Source organism: Oncorhynchus masou, chromosome 32 (assembly GCF_036934945.1).
Source record: "Oncorhynchus masou masou isolate Uvic2021 chromosome 32, UVic_Omas_1.1, whole genome shotgun sequence".
In the NCBI taxonomy this organism is placed as follows: Eukaryota; Metazoa; Chordata; class Actinopteri; order Salmoniformes; family Salmonidae; genus Oncorhynchus; species Oncorhynchus masou.
This window is the reverse complement of record NC_088243.1, coordinates 18,853,569-18,878,075: the sequence shown is the minus strand read 5'-3', so window position 1 is coordinate 18,878,075 and position 24,507 is coordinate 18,853,569. Positions and strand designations below refer to the sequence as shown.

The following is a 24,507-nucleotide window of genomic DNA, read 5'->3' as shown; positions in this document are numbered from 1 at the left end:
TTAGACGTTTCCACTTCACAATAACTTCACTCACAGTAGAACAGGGCAGCAAATTTACAAACTGACTTGTTGGAAAGGTGGCCTCCTATTACAGTGCCATGCTGAAAGTCACTTAGCTCTTCAGTAAGGTCATTCTACTGCCAATGATTGCATGGCTGTTTGCTTGATTTTATACACCAGTTGGTGTGGCTGAAATAGCCGAATCCACTCATTTGAAGGGGTGGGTGTCTACATACTTTTGCATGTATAGTGTATATACCTATAGATCGGTTAGTGATTGAGCAAGGTATTCTTTCTCTTTCAGCCTCGTCAACAATATACTGTAATATATATCACTTCTCAGCTTGATATGGCTTCCAGTTTATTTTGTATACTGTACATCATACCTTCAGTACATGTTGACCTGTACTTTAAGTAAAGAGATTTGGGATTTTTTGTTGTTGAGAATTATATGATTCTATATTTATTACTATAATTTCTTTCAATAAAGCCATTTTTCATGCATCTTTTCAATAGATTTGTTTATCTTACAATCACAATTATTCCAACAAAACAAGATTGCATGCATTAAACAAAAACAGACTATGTACAGGTACACCATTTAATATTTATTATAGACATTTTATATACATTATTTTTCAACAGTTTCATTTTGCTATGTGGTACAATCTTTAAAATCTGCTGATTCATAGTTTGTAAATCAAAAACCTTACAAAACTCATCAAAACTCGCAAACTGACCAGAACCTTTTTTTGGAAGACTAGAAAAAAGACTATTGTATTTATCATGCATTACACAAACAAAAGCATTTAGTTACACCAGAAATTGTAGCATGTTTGAACATAAAATAGTTTTGCAGGATAAAATAGAAAAGTACAATCAAACAAAAGACTGAGTCGTGATTAATCTTATGTTTGCTATTCCAATCACTTAAAACAAAATTAAGAAAAATAAAATGGTTACACCCCATGCTTGCTTCAAAGCACTGATTTATAGCATAAAGATGTCTAGTAACCTGTGATAAATAAACTCAAATACAGTAAGGTGTACAAAATATCACATAGTGATAGGATGATGCAGTTTATTTGAAAAGAGAGCGCTCTCTCAGGAAGCCATGAACTGTGCTTCTTTTAGTCCTACAGTCTTTACTCATGTGACAAAGCCAGGTAAAAGCAATGTCACAATCACATCCTTGGGTTAGGAAGGGCGAGATCACTGAGTGTTTTCAGTGACGGGGAGCCGTAGGATGATGGTTGTGGGGGACATAATGAGTTGTGACGGAGGGTTCAGACCGGGAATAAATATTCCCTTTTTTTATACATAATTTTCAGTGCTGTTACGACAGACTTTATTTATATAAAAATGATTATAAAAACTATATATTTTTTTTTTACACAAAAATGTCATGAAACTAAATGCTAAAGTGTGAAGTTGACTGACTATATTTCACGCCTGATTCATGTTTAGTGTGAACTGAACTGACGCCGCAGGGTCTCCCAGTCGGCCCACCAGGGGCTGTTGCCATGTCCTGTTAAATACCCTTTTCACACTAGCAAGCCAAACAAAACCGAGCTGAACTGGTTACAAATCCACCGTAGTTACTGGAACCGTGATGAAAATAAAATATCAGAGCCAGCCCTGTTTGGTGAGGGGTCAGCCCTGTATGGTGAGAGCCCTGTTTGGTGAGGGGTCAGCCCTGTATGGTGAGGGGTCAGCCCTGTAGTATGAATCAGGTGAAATCTCAAATTGTCCCTCGGCCACTGAACTATACCGACAGAACAGATATTAGCTCAGTTGAAACCCAGTCAAAAAGGCTACATACACTAGTTTGTTTTACTCCAGCTTTTTAAACTTACAGTAAATTACAGGTAAATGTTGTTGTTTTAGTTAGAAAACAGGATAAAACTGATTGGGCGCTTCTCCACCACCACGCCTGGCATAAGTCCCCTTGGCACCTGGTTTCTGTCAAGTGTTGAGTTCAACATGGATGGGGTGGAGGGAGGCAGCTTCAATGTAGTGTCATAAAATGCTACCCTTATTAAACAAGGCAGTGAAGCAGTCCATTCTTTCTCTCGGTGTCTACCCACTCAACCTGGCAGAGCAGCACAGGTCTACTACACAAACACTTTGGCCAGGGCGTCGGCCCCGGCACTTGCTATGTATGCCTTTGACGGGTGGAAGGCAACGTCATAGATGGACTCGTCAGACTTCTTGCGGTGGGCAGTGATCTCCTGCACACAGGTCTTACTGTCCAGGTTCCACAGACGGATAGAGCAGTCGTGGCCTACGGAGGAGGAATGTGTTCAGTAGGGAGAAAACATTTCGAAACAGAGGTACTAGCTACCTGAACTCAAAAATAAGACTTCTTGTCCATACAAAACGTTTTGCTCCAGTGCGAGTGAGCAGTAGTGTTGCTTGTACTTACTTCCTGACATCAGGTAGATCCCGTTGGGGTCTACAGCCAGGCTGGTAACAGCATCCAGGTGGGCCACCATCGCATGGATCACTTTACCTACACGACAGGCAGATGTAACAGTCAGTACAGAGATATGGCAGACAGAGACGTAACCGTGAGAGTAACTAGCTAAACAGTGTCCCCTCCTGCCCACTTACCCGATTTATTGTCAAAGAACTTGATGTTCCTGTCCTCGTGGGCCGTGATGGTGACCGGCAGAGTGGGGTGACTCACTACCTTGTTGATGTGGTTGGCTGCAGGCAGAGCTGAAAACAGAGGAGAGGATGGGTCAACACAACTCACTATTAATACACCATCTGGAATGAAGACAGACAGTTAAAACTGTTTACTTCTTCTCTAGGAGGATATATCATATATCTAGCATGGTCACCGGAGAACAACAACAAATAGCAGAATTCAATATTTAAAAGTTCCCCAGTCCTACCACAGAGCTTAGGGTTAGCATTGCTAGTATGTTAAATAAGGCTCCAGGATAGGTTTTGGACTAGGTTAGGATTAGGGTTCTAGTCTAAATTGGAGACTTACTGCTCTCCCCCTGACCAGCGAACACCACGGCGGTCTGTGATGTCTCCAGGTCATAGATCACAGCGTTGCCCGTATTGAAGGACGCCACCATGTGGGCGGGGTCACAGCCGTTGAAGTCCACCGCAGTGGGGATGCCGTGCTCTGTCGTGAGCACAGACAGAGACACCTGTCAGTTAGAGGCTTTTACACCAGTACTCTCTGACCTTGGCCACACAGACAAATGCCATTGTCATGTCCATGTGGATAACAAGCTCTCCATCACACTACTGGGGAGGTTCAAGTGCACAGCGTTCCTACCTTTCTCTGCATTGTAAGTGCTGATGCATGGGTTCTTCTCCTGGGGGTTCCACAGCTTGACGGTTCCATCTGCAGAGCAGGACAGCAGGCGGTTCTTGATCCCGCTGTAGGCCAGCCCCCACACAGCGTCTGTGTGGCCCAGCCAGGTTCCAGCCAGAACGCTGGGGTCTGAGGGACAGGGTCAGTCATACCCATTCAATAAGGGTGGACAAACAGCTCCGTGATTACTCAATGACGTGATTGGAATAAAGTGAAGAGAAAGTCTACTAGTCAATTCCAATAATATGACAGATGAATGAAAGTATTCCTGACTTCTGTTACTGTGGTCAAGGAGGAGACAGAATACTGGCCATGCTAAATGTGCCAACCTTACCGTAGGTGTCATAAGGGTCCACGTTGGAGCTGGGGATGTTCCAGCACTGTATTGTGTGGTCAATCCCTCCACTGTAACACTGCTCTCCACTGGAAGTCATAGCCAGGGACAGCACAGGCCCCCTGAGAAGAGGAAAGGGGACTTTTAATAATTTACATCATTATTATACAGTGAGAGAAAGCCAAATGCAAAACAGTTATAGTGATTGATTACAGCTTTATCCCATTAGGTCGTCTTAATATATATATATATATATATCCCATTTAGCAGACGCTTTTGTCCAAAGCGACTTACAAGTCGGCTGGGGCCACTACTTTTACATATGGGTGGCCCCAGCGGGAATCGAACCCACGACGCTTGGCGTTGCAAGCGCCATGCTCTACCGACTGAGCCACACAGGACCTCTTCTCTTTACCACGGCACCTTCTGGTAATTAGATACTTACACATGAGCTCTGAACGTGTAAATAGGCTCCACATCAAAAGAGGCACTTCTAAAGAAGAGGAAACAAACAATTCTTTAAAAAGGCTTTTCAGACCCATTTAATCAAATGATACATTCTATAATTCCATAATGACAAGATAATCCAACCATGTAAACAAGTGTGTGTTTACTTTTTGGCAGGCACAGTCTTCTGCAGGTTCCACAGTTTGAGGGTGTTGTCCTCAGACACGGTGACCAGGACAGGCTCTACAGGATGGAAGGCCAGAGCCCTGACCCCGTCAAAGTGGCTGCGCAGGGTGTACTTGGGATTCCACGTCTTCCTGAACGTGTCCTTATTGGCTGGCAGCTAAAAATAGATAGACCGGACAGGGGAAGAGAAGGGCAACTTTAAACAAGTGTGGAGTGAAAAATGGAGACAGCTTGGTGGTGAGTTAGCAAGGGGGAAATAGACTGCACTAGAACTACTGGAGGGATGTATGCCTTCAACTTCCTAATGACTTGTGATGATTCTGACCAACTGTCAAAGCAAGAACATTCCCCCTCTCAACGCCTTGTTATAGTTATAGAGAGAGATAGAGAAATTAGAGAAAGGAGAGCGAGAGAGAGAAAGAGAAAAAGACAGAACAAGTTGCAGCTCTGTAGAAGCCTGGGTCTGTACTTTCAACGGTAGGTTACGGGGGGACTATTTGGAGAGATTCACCTACTTCTCACCTCTTGGCCACAGCACTGACATTGACCCTTTCTTTCTCAGCTCATTCACAGTCAAGCCACTAACACCTCTGTCTGATCACAGCCAAATTACAAAGTTCCTCAAAAGAACAGACATGGAAACAACCACACATTCAAACCCCAGTAAGCTGTACAACATCAGAAACTCATACAGATGGGCCCAAAACAGCACAGAAGAATACCAGAAAGCAACCTGGAACCAAAATATTCAAACACTCCTAGATAACTTTCTGGATACCACATTCACTCACAGTAAAGAAGGCATAATATATATATACACACACACCAAAAGCAGCACAACTGAAATTGATAAAAAACAAAAACGACCATAGATGACAACTGGTTTGATGCAGATTGTAAAAGTATAAGGAAAAAAAAAACTTAACACTATCGAACCAAAAGCACAGACCCAAATAATGTTGAATATACGCCATTACTGTGAGACTTAAACTCTATAAACGTACACTTAGAACCAAAAAAGCACAGTACAACAGCAAGCAGCTGACAGTAATTGAGGAGTCCAAACAAACAACTTATGGAAAAAATTAAATAAATCGAAACAAGAGGAATTAGTGATACAAAATGGTGACATATGGACAACCCATTTTACAACACCGTTCAAATTGACAAACGCAGAGCAATGCCAAATTCATGAGAAGTTGAATGGATTAGAAAAAGCTATAAAGGAGAATCAAAATCAGACTAGGAGCTCTATAAGAAACTTGAGGCCCTCAAATTTAAAAAAGCATGCGGACCTGATGGCATCCTAAATGAGATGCTCAGACTCACTAGTGCACAATTTCAATTGGCTATATTAAAACTGTTTAATTTGATCCTGAGTGTAGGTTATATCCCTGACATCTAGAATCAAGGATTCATAACCCCAATCTTTAAGAACGGAGACAAATTTGACCCTAACAATTACAGAGGCATTTGTGTGAACAGTAACCTGGGGATGGTTTTCTGTATTATTATACATGTAAGAGTTCTCTTCCTTAATAAGCACAATGTCTTGAGTAAAAGCCTAATTGGATTTATACCAAAACGTCGCACGACTGATCATATTTACAACCTACACACCCTGATAGATAAACATGTCCACCAAAATAATACCAAAATATTTGCTTGTTTTATCGACTTCCAAAAAGCATTTGATTGTATTTGGCATACAGGACTGTTCTACGAAGTTATTGAAAGTGGTGTAGGAGGTAAAACATATGACATAATTCAATCAAATGTATACTGGCCATACGTGCAGCATTAAAATTGTCAAGAAAATAACTGAATTATTAACCAGGGCGGGGCCTTCGCCAGGGTTGCAATCTGAGCCCTGCACTCTTCAATATTTACGTCAACAAATTGCCACTATTCTAGAAAAATCCTCAGCCCCTGGTGTTAGTCTCCACAATTCAAGAGGTTAAATGCCTACTGTCACACACAGCACCATGGCCTACAGCAGAGCCTGGACCTGCTAGAGCAGTACTGCCAGACCTGGGCCCTGGCAGTAAACCCCAAAAAGGCTAAAATAATGATTTTCCAGAGAAAATCCAGATCTCAGGGAATGATTCAAGGTTTCAAAGACCTCTCTGATGAAAATAGGCTACCCGCCCTGTTGGGGGAGGATGCAGAGAGCTGTGGGTTGGCAGCGCACTACATTGCTGCCTGCCATAAGATGAGGGACAGTGTCTGACAGACCAATCAACCTGCACATGTCCTCTACTGTATGGTTATTGTTCAATGTATGGTTATTTTGACCTTTGATTATTGTTGTTACTGTTGTCCTGTTGACAATTTTGATTATTATCTTAATATTGTAAATATCCAAAATAAGCTTAGGCAATATGTACATTGTTACGTCATGCCAATAAAGCAAATTTAATTGAATGAGAAAGAGATAGAGAAGGGAGGGGTTCAAGGGTGATTGAGGAGATAGAAGGGCAGGGAGGTGTTCATAAGAGGGTGGGGAGAGGCTGGGGGTGTTCAGGAGAGGGTGGGGAGGGGAAGGGGGGTGTTCAGGAGAGGGTGGGGAGGGGCAGGGGGTGTTTGTGAGAGGGTGGGGAGGGGCAGGGAGGTGTTCATAAGAGGGTGGGGAGGGGCAGGGGGTGTTCAGGGTTCAAGGATGGCAGGTGTGGAATCGTGGTGCTTACATCATAGCTGTAGTCGGCGTCGTCATTGGAGACAGTGAGGTCAGCTAGGTCTCCCAGTCCCAGGACACTCTCCAACACGTCATCAGAGCCCATGATAAAGGACTTGCCCCCGCCTGAGGGAAACGGTAAGGGCTCGGCTAAGAACAGGACGGAGAGGAGGTTTTATTAAACACCATACAGGCCACACCTAGACAGAGATGCTTGGTAACCAAAGAGCTCAGCTCCTCTCAGCAGGGTGCTAAAACATTCACCTAAATGGGAAAGACTGCAGCACACACTAAGTTGCTAGACAGAAAATATTGTCTTGCCATGTTAAACACTAGTAGAAAGTGAAGTATTCCCCTGGATTGACGTCAAAGCCTGAGCAAAAAATGTTGATGCGTGCAATGAAACAACATTTCCTGAACAGACTAACACTGAAGATGCACTATGCAGAAATTGCGCCGCCATTTCCTGATTGCTAAAATTCTAATAGTTTGCTTAATTTCAGTTTGTGACAAAACAAGCAATTATTGTACCATCTAAAATGCTATGAAATATATTTTACATAACCTCAAAATATTATATTTTCAGCTGATGTACAAAACCGAAAAGGTGCAAAAATTAAACTTAACCCGGTCTAAAAACTGGAAGCATAGAACTAGCGCACATAGAACAGACCTACTGCTTCTTAGACTGGCTATCAATGAGCATGACAGATCTATAACATACAATTTTATGTGAATCTGGCCAGGTTGCCCAAAAAATTACATATTGCAGCTTTAACGAGGAGAAGCAATGACACGGGTTAGGCCTCTGCACAAAAACTAAAACAAATAAACCAGCACTGTATAGGACAGGGTTAATTTCATGACTAATGAGCCTGACTGGTGCTCTGTACGCAACCCTTTCTCTCAGCCACTGTGGAGCATTGTGCTGAGAGTAATGCTGCCTGAGGGTACTGTGACTGACCCTGGAGTCTGTGATTAGAACAGGGCATGCAGCAGCAGTGAGGTGTGTGTGGCAGGGCCAGGGGAGGGCTCAGAATATCCTGTGCACAAGTGAGGAGGAATGCTGACGCAGCATTGGTGCAATTGAGATTCCACAGGGGGGGGGCTTTCTTGCTGCAGATCAGAATAACCCCCCCACACCAGTTCAATTATATCTACCACTGGCCCACACATAGACATGTATCCTCTACCTAACACACACACACACACACACACACACCACAGATCTTCTACCCAACACCCATATAGGCTAACAAATTAGACTTGGCGCATTTATGCCAAATGGACATGCTAAACTGACATATGGAATTGTTTTAAGATGGTCATACAATGTATGATTAGGCTATTTGATTTGGAATTTTAGGACCCCCTTAGGTATATAAAAAAATCTATTTAAATTTGGGCCTTTACTAATAAACCTTATAGAAAGGGATTGAATAACACATTCATACATGGCAAAAAGGACAGTCAAAAAACACTTCATAAGAAACATCTAGGATTAAAAAAATTGGTTTAACTTTTTTTTTAAATTAACACATATTTAACCCTTTCTTGGGGTATGCACAAAACTACCTTCATCACTTCATTTGTTTTTTAAAAACGTGTACTGTTTACCTTCAGACAAGTTCCGTGACACTTGTGGGGGTCAGAGAGCAAAACGTGTTCGTGAGAATCTCCTCTTCCACAGTGGGTTCCCATTCTCTTGCACGTCAAACCGTACTTACGCTATAGACATTTTCTTAAGAAGAGCGATTTTTGGGATATCTCATGGTGTGACAAACACCTCTTTGGCTCTGCCACCTTTTACCACAGATGTGGAAGTGCAACACCAGCGGATGCGGTGGATTGAGACACATCCGGTGCAAAAATATCTCAGACCTCTAGCTTAAACTGACATATTTTGATGGGGATATTTTTGTTATGTAGCTTAGACTGACGCACCGGTGTGGCAAACAATTCTAGGGAGTTTTAATGTAACTAAATGTCATTGTAAATGTCATCTACATAATCCCCAAAAGTTATTATTTATCATGAGAGGGCCATAAACAATAACTAGTAATGCTGCATACTAAAAGAAAGGTTACAATCTCAGCTTTCCTATAAAAATAGTTATTAATTGCTGAGGTGTAGTCACTTCTGAGGACACAAGCTCATGTACACAGTACAAATGATAGAAATATGAAATACAGTATTGATGTATTTCCAATTCAACTAAACTGTATGAAGACTTGAAATGACATATGCTTTCAAAATATAGCATTATCAAATTATAAAATGACTAACCTTCCGTATAACTGTCAAATTCATATTTGTATTTTAGTGTTAGAGAAAATGGGCATACTTTCTGAAGGTCTCACTTGATCAAAACGTCTGCCGCTATTGCTGTGAAAATCGCACCAAGCTCTAGCTTCCTGAACATCTTAAGAACTTGCCTTTCATCTCATATTAATATTATCCATCGATGACAAACAAAGTGTTTGTTTAAAAATCGATTAATTATTGTAGATGAATGGCTATAAATCGATCCCTGAATGTGCTACCATGATGAAAGCACTCTCTCCTGCTGTGCAACAATGTAATGATTGCAGACATGTCAGTGGCTGTCTTCAGCCAGGAGTTGATGAACGGTCAGAAGAGCAAATTAAATGGTAGGAGGGACATCCCAGCTTCAAGTGGTTTCAGATTTCACATCCTATGCCACACAGGCTCAGAAAACACACTGTCAGTGGGAACAAGGGCTATCGCTCAATGCAAGACATTTCGATCTACAGTGTCCACATATTTTATTATTAAAAATGACGGTCGGAACTGGTACCAGAACCATGCGGGTCCCCTAAATAGAGGACTTTACATCTATAAGTTAGCTCTCAGCAGTTAGTGGGTTAGATATCTGATATCCTCTTACCCCATTCGGTCCCGTCCCCTGAACTCCGGGCCTCCCCTGCTCCCTCTCCATCCTCGGAATTCACCAGGAAGTCAAACTCCTTCAGAGCCTCCTCTGTGTCGGGGTCATCTGGAAGGTCAGAGGCCAGGCCCTCGTTCCCAACCTGGACAGAGGACAAACATACAATCAGTCACCAGGTCTAGCACAGTGGGATTATCAGATATAGAGTTAATACAATAATTGTATTACATTTTTTTACAATACTTGTAAAATTAAAGTATATTTTACAATACTTTTATTTTCCATATTTGATTTTATGAGACGAGTACTTGGTATGTTCGTTCCATATGCTCTTGTACCAATTTAATTGTGTTGACTTCTTTAACACAGCAGGCATTTAAAGGTTCTCTCTTGATGAATATCAACATTTAGAATCAGGTCTGAAGATACTAGTCTAGTGTCAAGAGCACCACTTTGGTCTTAGTAAGCCATTATTACAACCATTTACACAGTGATGACAGCGGCAGTACATTTAGAACAACATTAGGAATGGTCTTTTCACTTATGACCAGATGTAATCATCTGTAGCGAAGAGCTTTTCACCTTTATCTTATGCTTTTTTATTGTGTGTTTGCCACTGTCTATATCCTCCATCAGGTCTCCCTCCTCATCATCATCTTCATCACTGTCCTCTGCGTTTTCTAAGAAGTTAAATGTTTCCAGAACATCTCCTGGATTCCTAGTAAAACAGGTAGAAAACTATTTAGAGCAATTCATCACTGTGGATGATTTGATTATTCACATACATGGCACAGGTCTGGATGATGCATCTAATGCTATTCAGAGCAGACAGTTCTGAGCACAGAGGCAGAATGTACAGAATCAATCAGAAATTTGCTATCTGGGAAGTCGCCAGGAAAAGTGAACAACATTGTGTCAGTTAGATAACACCAATTCCTTCAGACCTTCACTGAAGTCAGTGGCAGTATGCATGATCAGATGAGGCCTACCTACCTACCTTTTCATATCTTGTCCCTTTCGTTTGGCTGGAGACTCCCCTCCATTGAGGATCTGATCCAAGTTCCTGTTTTCCACTGAGCCATTCTGCTCTGAGCCGGACAGGCCCAGTAACGAACGCACTCTCTGAGACCGCACATCTAGTATTGTGTCCGTGTAACCTACTTCCTGAAGATATCTGTTGGGACAGAAAATTACACATAAAAATGACTTAGCTAACTAAGTAAGCCTGGGCACGTATTCCTAAAGCGTCTCAGAGTTGGAGTGCTGGTCTAGGATCAGTTTGACCTTTTAGATCATAAGGAATAAAATGACATAGACAAGTAGGACCTTATCCTAGATCAGCACTCCTATTCTGAGATGCAAGCCCGGATGGGAATTCATCTTGATCGATACGCAAGTGTGTTAGCTGCATGAGAGGCCCTGTAAACCGTGTGTGCTGTCTGTAGAGTACTCACTGTCTGAGGAGTTGTCTGCCCTGTTTCCACGTCAGCTGACTATTCTGAGGTACAGCAGGGACCTCTGTGTCTTTGGTATCTTCTGTAAACACCATAGAAACGTTAATGAAACCGCTGTATAGCTAACTGTATGTCAACATATTCTATTACTCATCATTAAGTTTATTGCAGTTCAGAGAGGGGAAGTCCGTACCTGATTCAAAGCTGGGCATCTTAACTTCACCTTGATTTAATTCTGTTCCATATTTTAATTTATGGTATTTTGCTCTAGTAGAGTAAAGACAAAGTAAAGAGATTAGTAAATGTGATTAGATAATAAAGCATACTTTGCAGTTATGCACAACATTTACAGGCAATGTATTAATGTCAGGCATTGAGGTAAATGAGACTAAGATTGAAAGGGGCCTTATATGGACTCATGTAAAAAATGATTAGGTAATAGGTATACACTCACCTTTCTTGCTTTAATGCATATTCTAACATCTTTATTCTTCGAACTAGATCATTCTTTAAATTTTCTTGACCCTTCCTTTCTCCTTGTAGGAATGCTATTCGAGCCTGAAAGAAACCAAAGAAGAAAAAGAAACGAAAAAAAAAATACGTTTAGGATCTGCCAATAAAGTCAACATTATATTCTCAATTTTGAAAGCACTACACATTAAAAGTAATATTTTGTGGTGTATCAAACACTACTGAATAATTTAACATCAGATCTGTTTCAGAGGCAGCAACAACTTCATCACCTAGTACTACCACACTCTTCTTCTTGTTCTAATATTCCATTCAAAAAATTCCCAGTCGGATCTATTATTTTCAGAGTTCCCAGTTGTCTTGAACATGGCATTAGTCGCAGGAGATGGAGAACAGCAGAGGGTCCACCTCAGTTCCTGCTCTCTCCATTTCCACCGGTGATTGACCAGAGAGGAGAGACAGTCTTCCACCTTATGGCGAAACTCGAGTGGCGCAGCATCTGCCTCAGCACAAATTCATATTGTTTCTATGACTAGAGAAAGCGAAATGCTCCTCGATATTAAAATAGCTAATAATAACCAAACGCAAGGCTATCGATACACTTGGCTACTTATTCACTCATTGCAGTGCAAGTGGAAGTAGAGAAGTACATTTAATGTTTTGTAATTGTGTTTAATAAAAACTATTGACAGTGCTGAATAAAACTTAAAACATGAACTCACTCATATAAACAGCAGCTCTTTGCTGTATTCTTTGACAGTCTCTCACTGGTTATGGTTTTAAATGTTATGAAATCTCACGTAGGCTACTAACAAACTTTGCTATGGCCGGGGTCATGGAAGCTGTAGGTAGGCACAGTGATTTGTGCTATCCGATTGGCCAGCGCAGTAAGTGCACTGGACTTAGCCACAGATCTCCTGGTCTACCGGGTATGCGGAGACAAATTAAAATGGTTAAAAACAGGAACACTTTGCCTACCCGGTGCACAGGGCTTCTGAATTAAGTGCATCTACCACCAACCGTGCAAAACAAAGAAAAAAAGAAGAGCAAGCCTTTATGCTTTTATCAGTGGCTTTTCAACAGAAATGTTTGGTGATGGACTAAGAATGCCTTGAACCATGTTAGTTTGTTGGTGAAGTGGACACCAAGGAACTTGAAACTCTCAACCTGCTCCACTAGAGCACTGCCGATGAGAATGGGGGCGTGCTCGGTCGTCTTTTTCCTGTAGTCCCAATCATCTCCTTTGTCTCTCCCTCAACGTGTTCAAGACAAAGGAGATGATTGTGGACCGTTGTGAAGATGGCACAACAAAACCTTAGTAGACAAAACATTTGGCATGGGTCCTCAGATCCTCAAAAGGTTCTACAGCTGCACCATCGAGAGCACCCTGATTGGTTGCGTCCCTGCCTGGTATGGCAACTGCTCAGCCACCAACCGCAAGGCACTACAGAGGGTAGTGCGAACGGCCAAGTACATCACTGGGGCCAAGCTTCCTGCCATCCAGGACCTCTATACCAGGCAGTGAGGAAGGCCCTAAAAATTGTCAAAGACTCCAGCCACCCTAGTCAGACTGTTCTCTGCCACCGCACGGCAAGCGGTACCGGAGCGCCATGTCTAGGGTCCAAGAAGCTTCTAAACAGCTTCTTCCCCCAAGCCATAAGACTCCTGAACAGCTAATCAAATGGCTACCCAGACTATTTGCATTGCCCCACCCCTTTTACACCGCTGCTACTCTCTGTACATATTACCTCGACTAACCAGTGCCCCCACACATTGACTCTGTACTCCGATTAATTGGAATGGACGATTAATTAGGGCCGATTTCAAGTTTTCATAACAATCGGAAATCTGTATTTTTGGGCGCCGATTTCCGTTTTTTTTTTAATGTTTAAAAAAAACAACCTTTTATTTAACTAGGCAAGTCAGTTAAAAACACATTCTTATTTTCAATGACTGCCTAGGAACTGTGGGCAGAACGACAGATTTTCACCTTGTCAGCTCAGGGTTCCAATCTTGCAACAGTGCAGTTAACTAGTCCAACACTCTTACCATTGCACTCCACGAGTAGCCTGCCTGTTACGCGAATGCAGTAGAAGCCAAGTTAAATTGCTAGCTAGCATTAAACTTATTTTATAAAAAACAATCAATCGTAATCACTAGTTATAACTACTAATCCAGTTTAGCAGGCAATATTAACCAGGTGAAAGTGTCATTTCTCTTGCGTTCTTTGCACACAGAGTCAGGGTATATGCAACAGTTTGGGCAGCCTGGCTCATTGTGAACTAATTTGCCAGAATGTTATGTAATTATTACATACATTGAAGGTTGTGCAATGTAACAAGAATATTTAGACTTAGGGATGCCACCCGTTAGATAAAATACCAAACGGTTCCATATTTCACTGAAATAACAAACGTTTTGTTTTCTAAATGATAGTTTCCGGATTTGACCATATTAATGACCAAAGGCTCATATTCCTGTGTGTTATTATGTTATAACTAAGTCTATGATTTGATAGAGCAGTCTGACTGAGCAGCAGCAGGCCCGTAATCATTCATTCAAACAGCACTTTCGGGCATTTTGCCAGCAGCTCTTCGCAAGCACAGCGCTGTTTATGACTTCAAGCCTATCAGCTGGTGTAACCAATGTGAAATGGCTAGCTAGTTAGCTGGGTGTGCGCTAATACTGTTTCAAACATCACTCGCTTTCAGATTTGGACTAGTTATTCCCCTTGCACTGCAAGGGCCGTGGCTTTTGTGGAGCGATGGGTAACGATGCTTCAAGTGTGGCTGTTGTCGATGTGTTCCTGGTTCGAGCCCAGGTAGGGGCGAGGAGGGGGACAGAAGCTATACTGTTACACTGGCAATACTAAAGTGCTTATAAGAACATCCAGCAGTCAAAGGCATATGAAATACAAATGGTATAGAGAGAAATAGTCCTATAAATACTATATTAACTACAACCTAAAACCTCTTACCTTGGAATATTAAAGTCTCATGTTAAAAGGAACCACCAACTTTCATATGTTCTCATGTTCTGAGCAAAGAACTTACACGTTAGCTTTTTTACATGGCACATATTTTACATGGCACACATTTTTACATGGCACATTACTTTCTTCTCCAACACATTGTTTTTGCATTATTTAAACCAAATTGAACATGTTTCATTATTTATTTGAGGCTAAATTGATTGTATTGATGTTTTATATTATGTTAAAATAAGTGTTAATTCAGTATTGTTGTAATTGTCATTATTACAAATATTTTATTATTATTTTAAAATCGGCCAATTAATCGGTATCGGCTTTTTTGGTCCTCCAATAATCGGTATCGGCGTTGAAAAATCATAATCGGTCGACCTCTACTCTGTATATAGTCTCTCTATTGTTATTTTACTGCTGTTCTTTAATTACTTGTTACTTTTATTTCTTATTCATATATAGATTTTTTTTTATATATATATATATTTTTTTAAACTGCATTGTTGGTTACGGGGTCGTAAGCAAGCATTTCACTTTAAGGTCTACACCTGTTGTATTTGGTGCATTTGACTAATGAAATTTGATTTGGAGATGAACCAGGTGTTTGTGATCAACCGGTTGGTGACCACGGCTGTACAACATTTACCCTAGATATTTAAAATTTCTCTCTAAGAGTCACTGTGGATGTAAAAATGGAGCTAAACTAACAAAAAGCTATAAGCCACAGATGAATTGGGGGGAATCTTGGTATAGACCTGGCGGGTCAGGGTAGGACTGCAATTAGCAGTGTGTCTGACTACCCTCAGATCAGCAGAGCAGCAGGCCCAGGTTGTAACACAGGCCTCTCTAGCACCATCACCCCTGTAGGGGTGTTCAGTTCATACAGAACTATTTAGCTGGCCCTCTTCTCCTGCTCAACTCAACTGTACTGCTAGGGAGTACTGAGCAGCTGTGAAACCCAATGCCGTTTAAAGGGTAGCAGGCATGGGGTATTTTTAGTCAGCCGCCCCTTGACTGCAGGGACAGTGCTTGACTTGGACAGGAGCTCATGGAAGCAGAGTACCAGCACCTCAAATGTTCTACTGCTTGAGCTCCTGCACCTATATAGAATATTAGGCAGCTGCCCCTAAAAACCCCTCTCTTGACTATTGGGTGCCCATACCTAGTTGTAAATTGACAGGTAAACTGGAGACCGATTTCCATTCCGTAGTCATGGAGACTGAGAAAGTGTGGTGCCCTGGCTCCGACATAGTGACTCCAGATCTTGGCCACCAACGAGCTTACATAACAGTTGCTTTGCTCTCTGGTATTAGATCATACCAGCAAAGAAAACACTATGGTGGATCTGAACCATTGACTCACCTGGTCCAGTCACTCCCTCACAGTAATAAGATAAGACATAATTGAGTCCACATTCAAGGAGAGAAGGAGTAGGAGATTTAACTCTCTACAGGAAAACATGGGAGAACTGGAGTCAATTTTAACAATAGGATTCACGTCAGTCGACTGAGATCAGGTCTCTTAAACAGAACAGTAATATTTTGTGCACGATATTCTCTTCCTTTTGCCTGCTTCCTTGGTAAGCAAGTCCAAGGGCTAAATGAACGTCTTGCTATTACCATAAGCATGGGAGGTCTGTCCAGTCAATGTTAGCTAGAGGGAGAAGGAAGGTTTCAGCTGAACGAACAGCTGTGTACACACTGGAACCAACTCAACAGCCAGGGGACAGAGTAGTCTGTTACACAAGCATGCTACTAGCTCTGCAGATACAGCGGGCTACAACGTTCTTCAAATAAATATCACTGTATGTGTAGATTTAATATACAGCTAAAATCTAAGAGGGCATACTAATTAGTCTATTTGTTAACCTCACTTTTCAATATCCCTGATAGGAGCATGGCAGGCATAGTTACAAATACAGTAGACTAATCAGAGATCAAATCTCAACTATAATCAGAATTTAGATGTTACAGCACTACTGCTAAAAACTACTTTGGGAATCCCCACTGCCCGAAGGACCACACTTCAGATACCACCTCCAACCAATCCCAGTGTAGCTAGCAATGCTGGTATAGGCCTAGCTGCTATGTATGTGTGAGGTCACAGTGTTGAGATGTGTAATGGTCAGACTGGGGACACAGAGTGAGCTCACAGACCCAAGTTAACATGCTGACAAAGGAATGGGCTGTATTGGAACAGGAATAGACATTGCCGCCTTTTGGAGCTTTGTTGTCCCCAACGTATCATATACCTACCACTTCACTGCAAAGGAACACCGCTTAGGCCTATTCACACATTTGGATACATTTAGAGCTGTATTTTGAATTCGCCTGTCTGTCTACTTGTTTGTGTTTTTGTATATAAAAGCCATCTTGCTTCAATAAACAACAAATAAACATAAGTCAGTGAACTCATATTTTCAACAATCTAGGTTTCACAACGCTGGCCTAAAAATAATACCTTATTATCAGACAATTCTGAAACTGTCAAATGTATACACAGTTTGCACCGTTGTTAGGAGCCGAGGTAGTCCATTAAGTAGAACAGCTATTTTCAGCGTGTCTACTTATAGATGTTATGTATAACCAAGAAAGAACTATGGAAGAAAATGGCACTGTACTACTAATTAACACTGATGCTTTAAGGATAGAATGCTGACATAGTTGTGCACCACCTGGCTCATACACATCCTGAGGAAACACCTGCGCACAGTGGAAAAATACATCACCCACCAAATCAAGCACAATGAAAGAATGGCGTGAATAATAAATTATTTCTGTGTGTGCAGTCAGTGTATGAATATAGGCCTACATTGAGTTAATGATTTCAATTTCATCAAGAGAGACCAGCATGTTATCAGTTGGATAACATAATCCTGTCAAACCTTCATTGTGGTGTTTAAATACTCAGCATCAACATAACAAAAATAAAACCCAGATAGAACGATCACTGCCTCTGTGTGTTAATAAACATGTTATTTCCAAGCCAGATTCTGAATAGAAAGGGCCATGTCAGTCTACCATCTCTCTGTCTTCTACAGCCAGGGCAAAGGAAGAACAGAGCGCATAACAATGGTTCAGAATATGCCCTGGATGTCTCAATGACCTATAAAGCCTGATTTAACCCAGATACTTCCAGGCCTGATGTGACTGCTGTGGACATTGAAGTGATTTGTGCTAACAAGGCTAACTGCTTGAGTGGTGTGGCTGGACAGCAAAGCAACTCAAACAATAGGAAAGGTGCAGCTGACCAAAATAATCTAGGCTGTCAGCTTGCTTCATTAATTTAAAATTTAAATAATGTGACCAAGACAGAAGTTCAGAAAGCATACACTGATTCATATTGTTTTATCAATAAAAAAATGTAACAATATAACAGCATATGGTTCTGCCAAATTAGGCATGTCATAGGCTACTACTTTATGTTGGCAAGACAATTATCTATCATATGCCTCCACCTCACCTGGCCTGGTATGGGTTGTGTTCAAACAAAGCAGTACTCTACTCTCTGTCCCAGGCATTTCAACACTTCCACATTCATTAGTATTACAATCATAAAACTGAACCAACATTCCCTTTAACCTCTGCATTCTAAAAGACAGAATTACCACTTAGCTGATGTCATAAGCTTGTTATAACAAAACCTTGCAAAATAAAAACGCACAAAAATAAGAAATAATTCCTAGCCAAGATGGCACTGTGAAACAAAAAACAACTATAAAAGTAATGTAGCTAGATAGCAAACTAGCTAAGTCTAAAACCACAGATAGTTTTTTCACCGTTCGATCGTAAAGTGCATAGCCACTGTCAGACTGTGGGGCCTTGACAGCTGGCTTTGTTGACGTTAGCTTGCTAACAGGCACGAGCCATCTGACTGGCATCAGGCTATGGGATTTTCGATTTGTTTGAAATAAACGTTTAAAAAATATTTGTTAAAAATATTGCACAACAGATATGATCAATAACATGGGATTTATTCCTATTCAAGATTGATGGTTACCTAACGTGACTCAAGAAGACCCAGCCAAGTCGTCGCCATAATGACCAAACCAAAATGGCTCCTAGTCTCGGAGATTAGTTGACTGTCAGTGGTTTGATTAGATCATTCTGTAGTTCAACGACTCTAAATTGAAACTACTAAAGGAATACTACAACAAGAGTCAACAGTATTAATAAAATTACGTGTAAGACATTGTAAACACATCAACCTGATGTTCCACTGTAAAAAGAAAAGAAAATAAGAGTGACATAGCTTAGCACACAGCAGGATGGCAAGCTAACGTTAGCTATTTAACGTTACCTGTTATCCGTGACTAGCTAGCTAGCTAGCTGGTGGTGGTAATTGATAACATAATCAAGTTGGGCGGACAAACTACAGTAGACGTTTATCTATCGAAGCATGGCCACTGTATGCAAAGGGTGTAAAACAAATGTTGCACACTATCCAGGCAAAATGCATTGTTGCTCAATATAGTGTTTATTTAGTTAGCTAAGGTAACGTTAACCAAGTTAGCTTGCTACCTGAAGTTCGGCCCTTTCCACTTCCCAATGAGCTCTCTCCATTTCGAATCTGGCCCATTCGTGCTGGATATAATGCAGAATACCGGGGATGGTATACTGCTGTGGCCGTGGCATCTCGTCATGCTGCTGCCCCATCCCTGAGCCACCACCGATTTGGGGATTAGCGTTGTTATTCCCCTGCGGTTGTTGCTGAGGTCTTGGGGCGGCCATTCCAACTCCTCCGCCGGGGTGTTCATCCATTTTTAAGAAGAGGAAAGTCCCAGCACAATTTGCTGCTTGATTTCGCCCCCCTCCCCCTTTCAGTTCAGTATTCCCGTATGGATTTGACGATGCCTATCCCTGAAATTCCTCGGCGACTGTAGTAAGACAGGGCTATGTTTTGAACTTGCTCTCAGTGTACTGATTTGACGACCGCCATTAGTCCGATCCTGGAATATGAGAGTCTATTCTACTTACTGCGGGGGTGAGGAAGAATTGGCCCGAACTGCATGATGGGACATGCTCACCTTTTTATTTTTTCCTGTCAACCAAAGCAGCTCAATGATCCAAATACAGGAGCTTGGGCATGTGTGCCGTTAGCACAGTTACACCACAGACAAATAATGTGAACCAGGGAAATAATATACAAATTATTAGAAAAATATATCTTAATACAAAACAAACAATCAGGTGTTTGCATGGCAGGCCTGGGACTCTCATGGAGCCTTCTTTCCAGCACCATGGACCTCTCTCTGCTCATTGTTGAGTGTTCCTGAGTATATTGTTTATGTGAATCTTGTCAGACTCATCAAGATCTGACTTGCATCTGAAACGTTGTTGGTTTAGGGTGAGTAGCCGAATAGTATTCAAGCTTGACTGAATGCATTCAAAGCTTGGCCATAGTCGTCCAGACTTTGCTGAATTGGATATAACTGTCTGGTTACAGATGCATTAACACAAAAGGGTATTACATAAAGACTTTATGCACTATTTGCTATGACACCATTTATATTATTATTTCCTTTTTTGCAGATACACTGGACTAGGAGGTCACCAGGATCAAGTTCCTCCTGATGGTGAACAAGCAGGGCCAGACCTGCCTGTCGAAGTACTAGAGCGGGTGGACACTGGAAAGAGGCCTTCTCTTGAGGCTAATGTTGTCAAGGGATGCCTGTCACGCTAAAAAGAAGAGGTCTCTATTTCAATTGTTATTTTTACTCTATTAGAAATCTCAATCAATCAAATGCATTTTGTAAAGACCTTTTTACATCAGAAGTTGTCACAAAATGCTTTACAGATACCCAACCTTAAACCCCAAAAGCAAGCAAGCAATGTGAAGGCAGAAGCACAGTGGCTTGGAAAAACTAGTTTTTGTTGTTTACTTTCAGGGGTAGGACACAACAGTGAGAAGATGTACATAACTGGTTACAGGGGCATGGATGAGACAATACAGAACAGAAAGAAATCCAGTTCAATAACCTACATCCATCCCTTTAATTTATCATTTTGGTTATGCCTTTCTTCCTGCTGAATCAGTTTGCCACTGCCAGTCCACATGCGTTTTATACAGGTGACACAAAACTCATTCTGCTATTCAAACATCCAAGTAACTATTATTTTCTATCTAGTGCTCTTTTATGGACTTCAAACTAGTATATAGACAGTATGCTGTTCTCTTCATAGTTGTTGGTATCAGTGACACTGAGGTGAGATAATAATTTTACTGTTATGTGTAAAAGAAATAGTGTTATTAGATTAAGGTTGAGACTTTATTATTGAGAGTATTCATGATTCATGGTGTAGGATGTCTTTCTTTCCCACAGAATGAACTGTCAGACAACTTTGTTGAAGTACTTTGGTCATGTGGTGAGTTCAGAGTCTCTTTTTGTTCACTACTTCAGCACATTCTGTCTGTATGCTAGAACAACTGCATGTCAACTATCCAACCACCTGTGCATAGCTCAGCATCTCAAAGGTCAGCTTTTTCTGGGACAAAATCACATTACTCTAAACTGAGCATTCCCCATTAGAGAAGCCAATACTATACATTTGAGTTGTTTTCCATTGGCAGATGTATCCTTGGTTTGCTTAATGTATCTCTATTTTGCCTTTTGTATTGATGTGAATATTCTTGTAATTACAGGGCTCATCCGCAAAAGAGTCCTTGGTCTCAGCATGACTCCCTGTTAAAAATAAAGGTTAAATAACTACAATAAAAATAACCATGTAACTGCTTTGTTTTTCTCTCCTAACAGAGTGAATTGGATGTATCCTTTACAAATGATACGTTTCGTTATTAACCAGTTTGAGGAAATTAATTGAAACAGATGCTGGGGTTGTCTGCGTGTCCACCCCTCACATAGGGGCTTGTCACGTGGCTAGCCGACTGTGCCATTCCAGGTCTGGCATTTAGTGCGGCACTGCACAGACTGATGAAGACAACAGTCATTGTCTGAGTCTTTTTCTCAGTGGGCAGTCAGACTTGCCGGGGTCAGACCAGTCATAAGAAGTGGAATGCAACTACAGTCGGTTGGATTTTTAAAAGTTGTTCAACCTGGCGAGACATGTTAATGCAGAGGTTAAATTCCATGACTGAAACTTAAGTCAATTCATCCTTTTACAGAAAGACAATCAATTTTTACATGTATTAAACTGTGAGTTTGACATTTTTCAATGTTTAATTGTTTTTCAAAGAATCCATGACTGAAATAATGTCACAGTAAACTTTGACCCCTCTAAGTGTAGCCAGGGTTAACAATAACATATTTCTTACTAATGGAAAGGGCTCATTTGGGGGGGGGGGGGGGGGGTTAAATGCCCTACTTTACACTGTGATAGGGAATTACATGTGTATTCATGTATTCAATGTTAGTGGAGACCAACAAGAACCGCATCCTGGCACCTCTACTAGCTCTGGACCAGATGTCTGAGGCTCATTGAGCAGTTGTTTGAACACGAAGACTGTCGGCCTTTGAAAAAGGGGACACATTAAATCATTTGGATGGCATGGACTTCATACTTGAATTTATCAACAACCCATTGTTATTAATATAGAATAGGGAGGTTTTAGACAGCTGTAGTAATAGATTGACTAAGGTATCACACAAACCCTGTTTTGAATTTGGTTCTTGAATGTGTCTGGAATATGTAATTCAGGTCTTTTATTAAGTAAATAAACAAGACGTTTCATACTTTGCAAACATTTTAATTTTTTGGAGCATACACATTTGAAAATATCTGTTTACTTCAAATTGCAACTGGAGTTAAATAAATGTTTATAATATACAAAGAAAATACAAGGGAAAGCATAGCTTGCTTTTGTCTTTTTAAATGTGCCTTGCACACAGAACCAGTGTTTTTGTCTCTATAGCTTTATTGTAAAATTACACAAGAAATGCACTCAGGGACTTTGATCCTTATAGCAGGATAACAAACAATCAAAACATACATAACGAAAGAAAAATGAAGAGCAAAAATAATAAGCATGTGCATCATGATTGTATGCCGTAAGATTAAGTAAAAGGAGGGAAAAATGTAATCCTAATATTCAAACAATGCAGGCACTAGTAAAAATTAACCTGGTAAGGAAATGCCCAAACACACTACAGTTAGCGCTACAGACGCAGATGCCCTTCTTCCCTCAGGTCACGCAGGGAAAGGAAGGGGGTTGACAGCCAGGTGGTGGAGAGATGGTGGCAATCTAAAAACCCTAAAATCTACAGAGAATGTACAGATGCTCACAGCCAGAGTATGAGAGAGAGTAAACACTGTAGACCATGAGGAAACTGTCTTCTAGTCGTTTAAGTCCTTCAAGCAGCAGTGTGCCCTGGGGAGGGAGGGAGCTGTAGTGGGTGGAGCGGAGGAAGGTGGGGGTGCCCCGGACCTTATCTGTATCAGTAGCTAGTTGAGCCAACATGGGACTGTTTTCCTAGAGTTCACAGGGGGAAAGGACGGAACAGGGGACATTTAAGGGAGGGTGGTTGGGAGGAGGGGGAGAGAGATCTATATTTCTGCAACAAAACACAATAGGCTTCACCAGCAGGGGGGGGTTTGTCAGTCAGAATGGGGCAGACAGGGCATGCTCAGTTGAGGTGGAAGCCCTTCTCCATGGTGGCAGCAAGGAGACGCTCTCTCATGATGTCTTCAGAGGAATACTCTGGCAGCTTCAGATAGTGTACACAAGTGTTAACAGAGGGATAGCTGGAGTCTGCCGCGTCCACCTATGGAAAGGAACAATTGGTTAAATTGCATTGCAGTCACCTTGCGGTAAACTATATACTGAACAAAACAGAGCAACAATTTCAAAGATTTTAGTTACAGTTCAAATAAGGAAATCAGTCAATTTAATAAATTCATTAGATCCTAATCTACAGATTTCACATGACTGGACCTCAGGATCTCATCACAGTATCTCTGTGCATTCAAATTGCCATTGATAAAATGCAATTGTGTTCGTTGTCCGTAGCTTAAACCTGCCCACACCGCAACCATGGGGCACTGTTCACAACGTTGACATGAGCAAACCGCTCGCCCACACGCCGCCATTCACGTGGTTTCTGGTCATGAGGTAGGTTGGACGTACAGCCAAATTCTCTAAAATTACGTTGGAGACGGCTTATGGTAAAGAAATTAACAGAAATCTCTGGCAACAGCTCTGGTGGACATTCCTGCAGTCAGCATGCCAATTGACACTCCAACTTTTTAGGGGCCTTTTATTGTCCCCAGCACAAGGTACACCTGTATAATGATCATGCTGTTTAATCAGCTTCTTGATATGCCAATCCTGTCAGGTTAATGGATTATCTTGGCAAAGTAGAAATACTCACTAACAGGGATGTAAACAAATGTACAAATGTTTATTACAGCTCACGAAACAACACTTTAGGGAAGGGAAAGGGGGATACCTCGTCAGTTGTACAACTGAATGCCTTAAACTGAAATGTGTCTAATGCATTTAACCCAACTCCTCTGAATCAGAGAGTTGCAGGGGGCTGCCTTAATCGACATCCACGTCTTCCTCATTTAACCCAACCCCTCTGAATCAGAGAGTTGCAGGGGGCTGCCTTAATCGACATCCACGTCTTCCTCATTTAACCCAACTCCTCTGAATCAGAGAGTTGCAGGGGGCTGCCTTAATCGACATCCACGTCTTCCTCATTTAACCCAACTCCTCTGAATCAGAGAGTTGCAGGGGGCTACCTTAATCGACATCCA

The 24,507-nt window shown here is 41.4% G+C and overlaps 2 protein-coding genes across 8 annotated transcripts in view; both read right to left on the bottom strand.

Moving 5' to 3' along the window:
* Positions 1-587: 587 nt before the first annotated feature.
* LOC135525665 (striatin-3-like) lies at positions 588-19,781 on the bottom strand. The gene is made up of 16 exons (XM_064953425.1): positions 19,315-19,781; positions 11,795-11,898; positions 11,534-11,607; positions 11,341-11,422; positions 10,884-11,060; positions 10,469-10,604; positions 9,887-10,028; positions 6,992-7,128; positions 4,286-4,461; positions 4,117-4,164; positions 3,672-3,793; positions 3,299-3,466; positions 3,002-3,142; positions 2,614-2,721; positions 2,426-2,512; positions 588-2,284 (listed from the first exon to the last, which is right to left on the bottom strand). The coding sequence occupies exons 1-16, from the start codon at positions 19,552-19,554 to the stop codon at positions 2,115-2,117; spliced, it is 2,112 nt and encodes a 703-aa protein (XP_064809497.1). The 5' UTR covers positions 19,555-19,781; the 3' UTR covers positions 588-2,114.
* A 2,696-nt stretch (positions 19,782-22,477) lies between these two features.
* Positions 22,478-24,507, bottom strand: part of LOC135525663 (E3 ubiquitin-protein ligase HECTD1-like) — a 38,620-nt gene continuing 36,590 nt past the window's right edge. For 6 of the 7 annotated variants that reach the window (XM_064953418.1, XM_064953422.1, XM_064953423.1 and 3 more), the window contains one exon: positions 22,478-23,513. In XM_064953418.1, coding sequence (XP_064809490.1) covers positions 23,376-23,513 — 138 coding nt within the window. In that variant the 3' untranslated portion in view covers positions 22,478-23,375. The remainder of the gene's footprint in view (positions 23,514-24,507) is intronic. The other variant, XM_064953419.1, reaches the window with a different exon arrangement.

Coding starts and splice junctions, on each gene's coding strand:
- LOC135525665 (XM_064953425.1), bottom strand. CDS start 19,554: ATGGATGAACACCCCGGCGGAGGAGTTGGAATGGCCGCCCCAAGACCT. Junction 11,608..11,794: donor TATGCATTAAAGCAAGAAAG/GTGAGTGTATAC, acceptor TTACTCTACTAG/AGCAAAATACCATAAATTAA. Junction 4,462..6,991: donor ACGCCGACTACAGCTATGAT/GTAAGCACCACG, acceptor ATCTATTTTTAG/CTGCCAGCCAATAAGGACAC.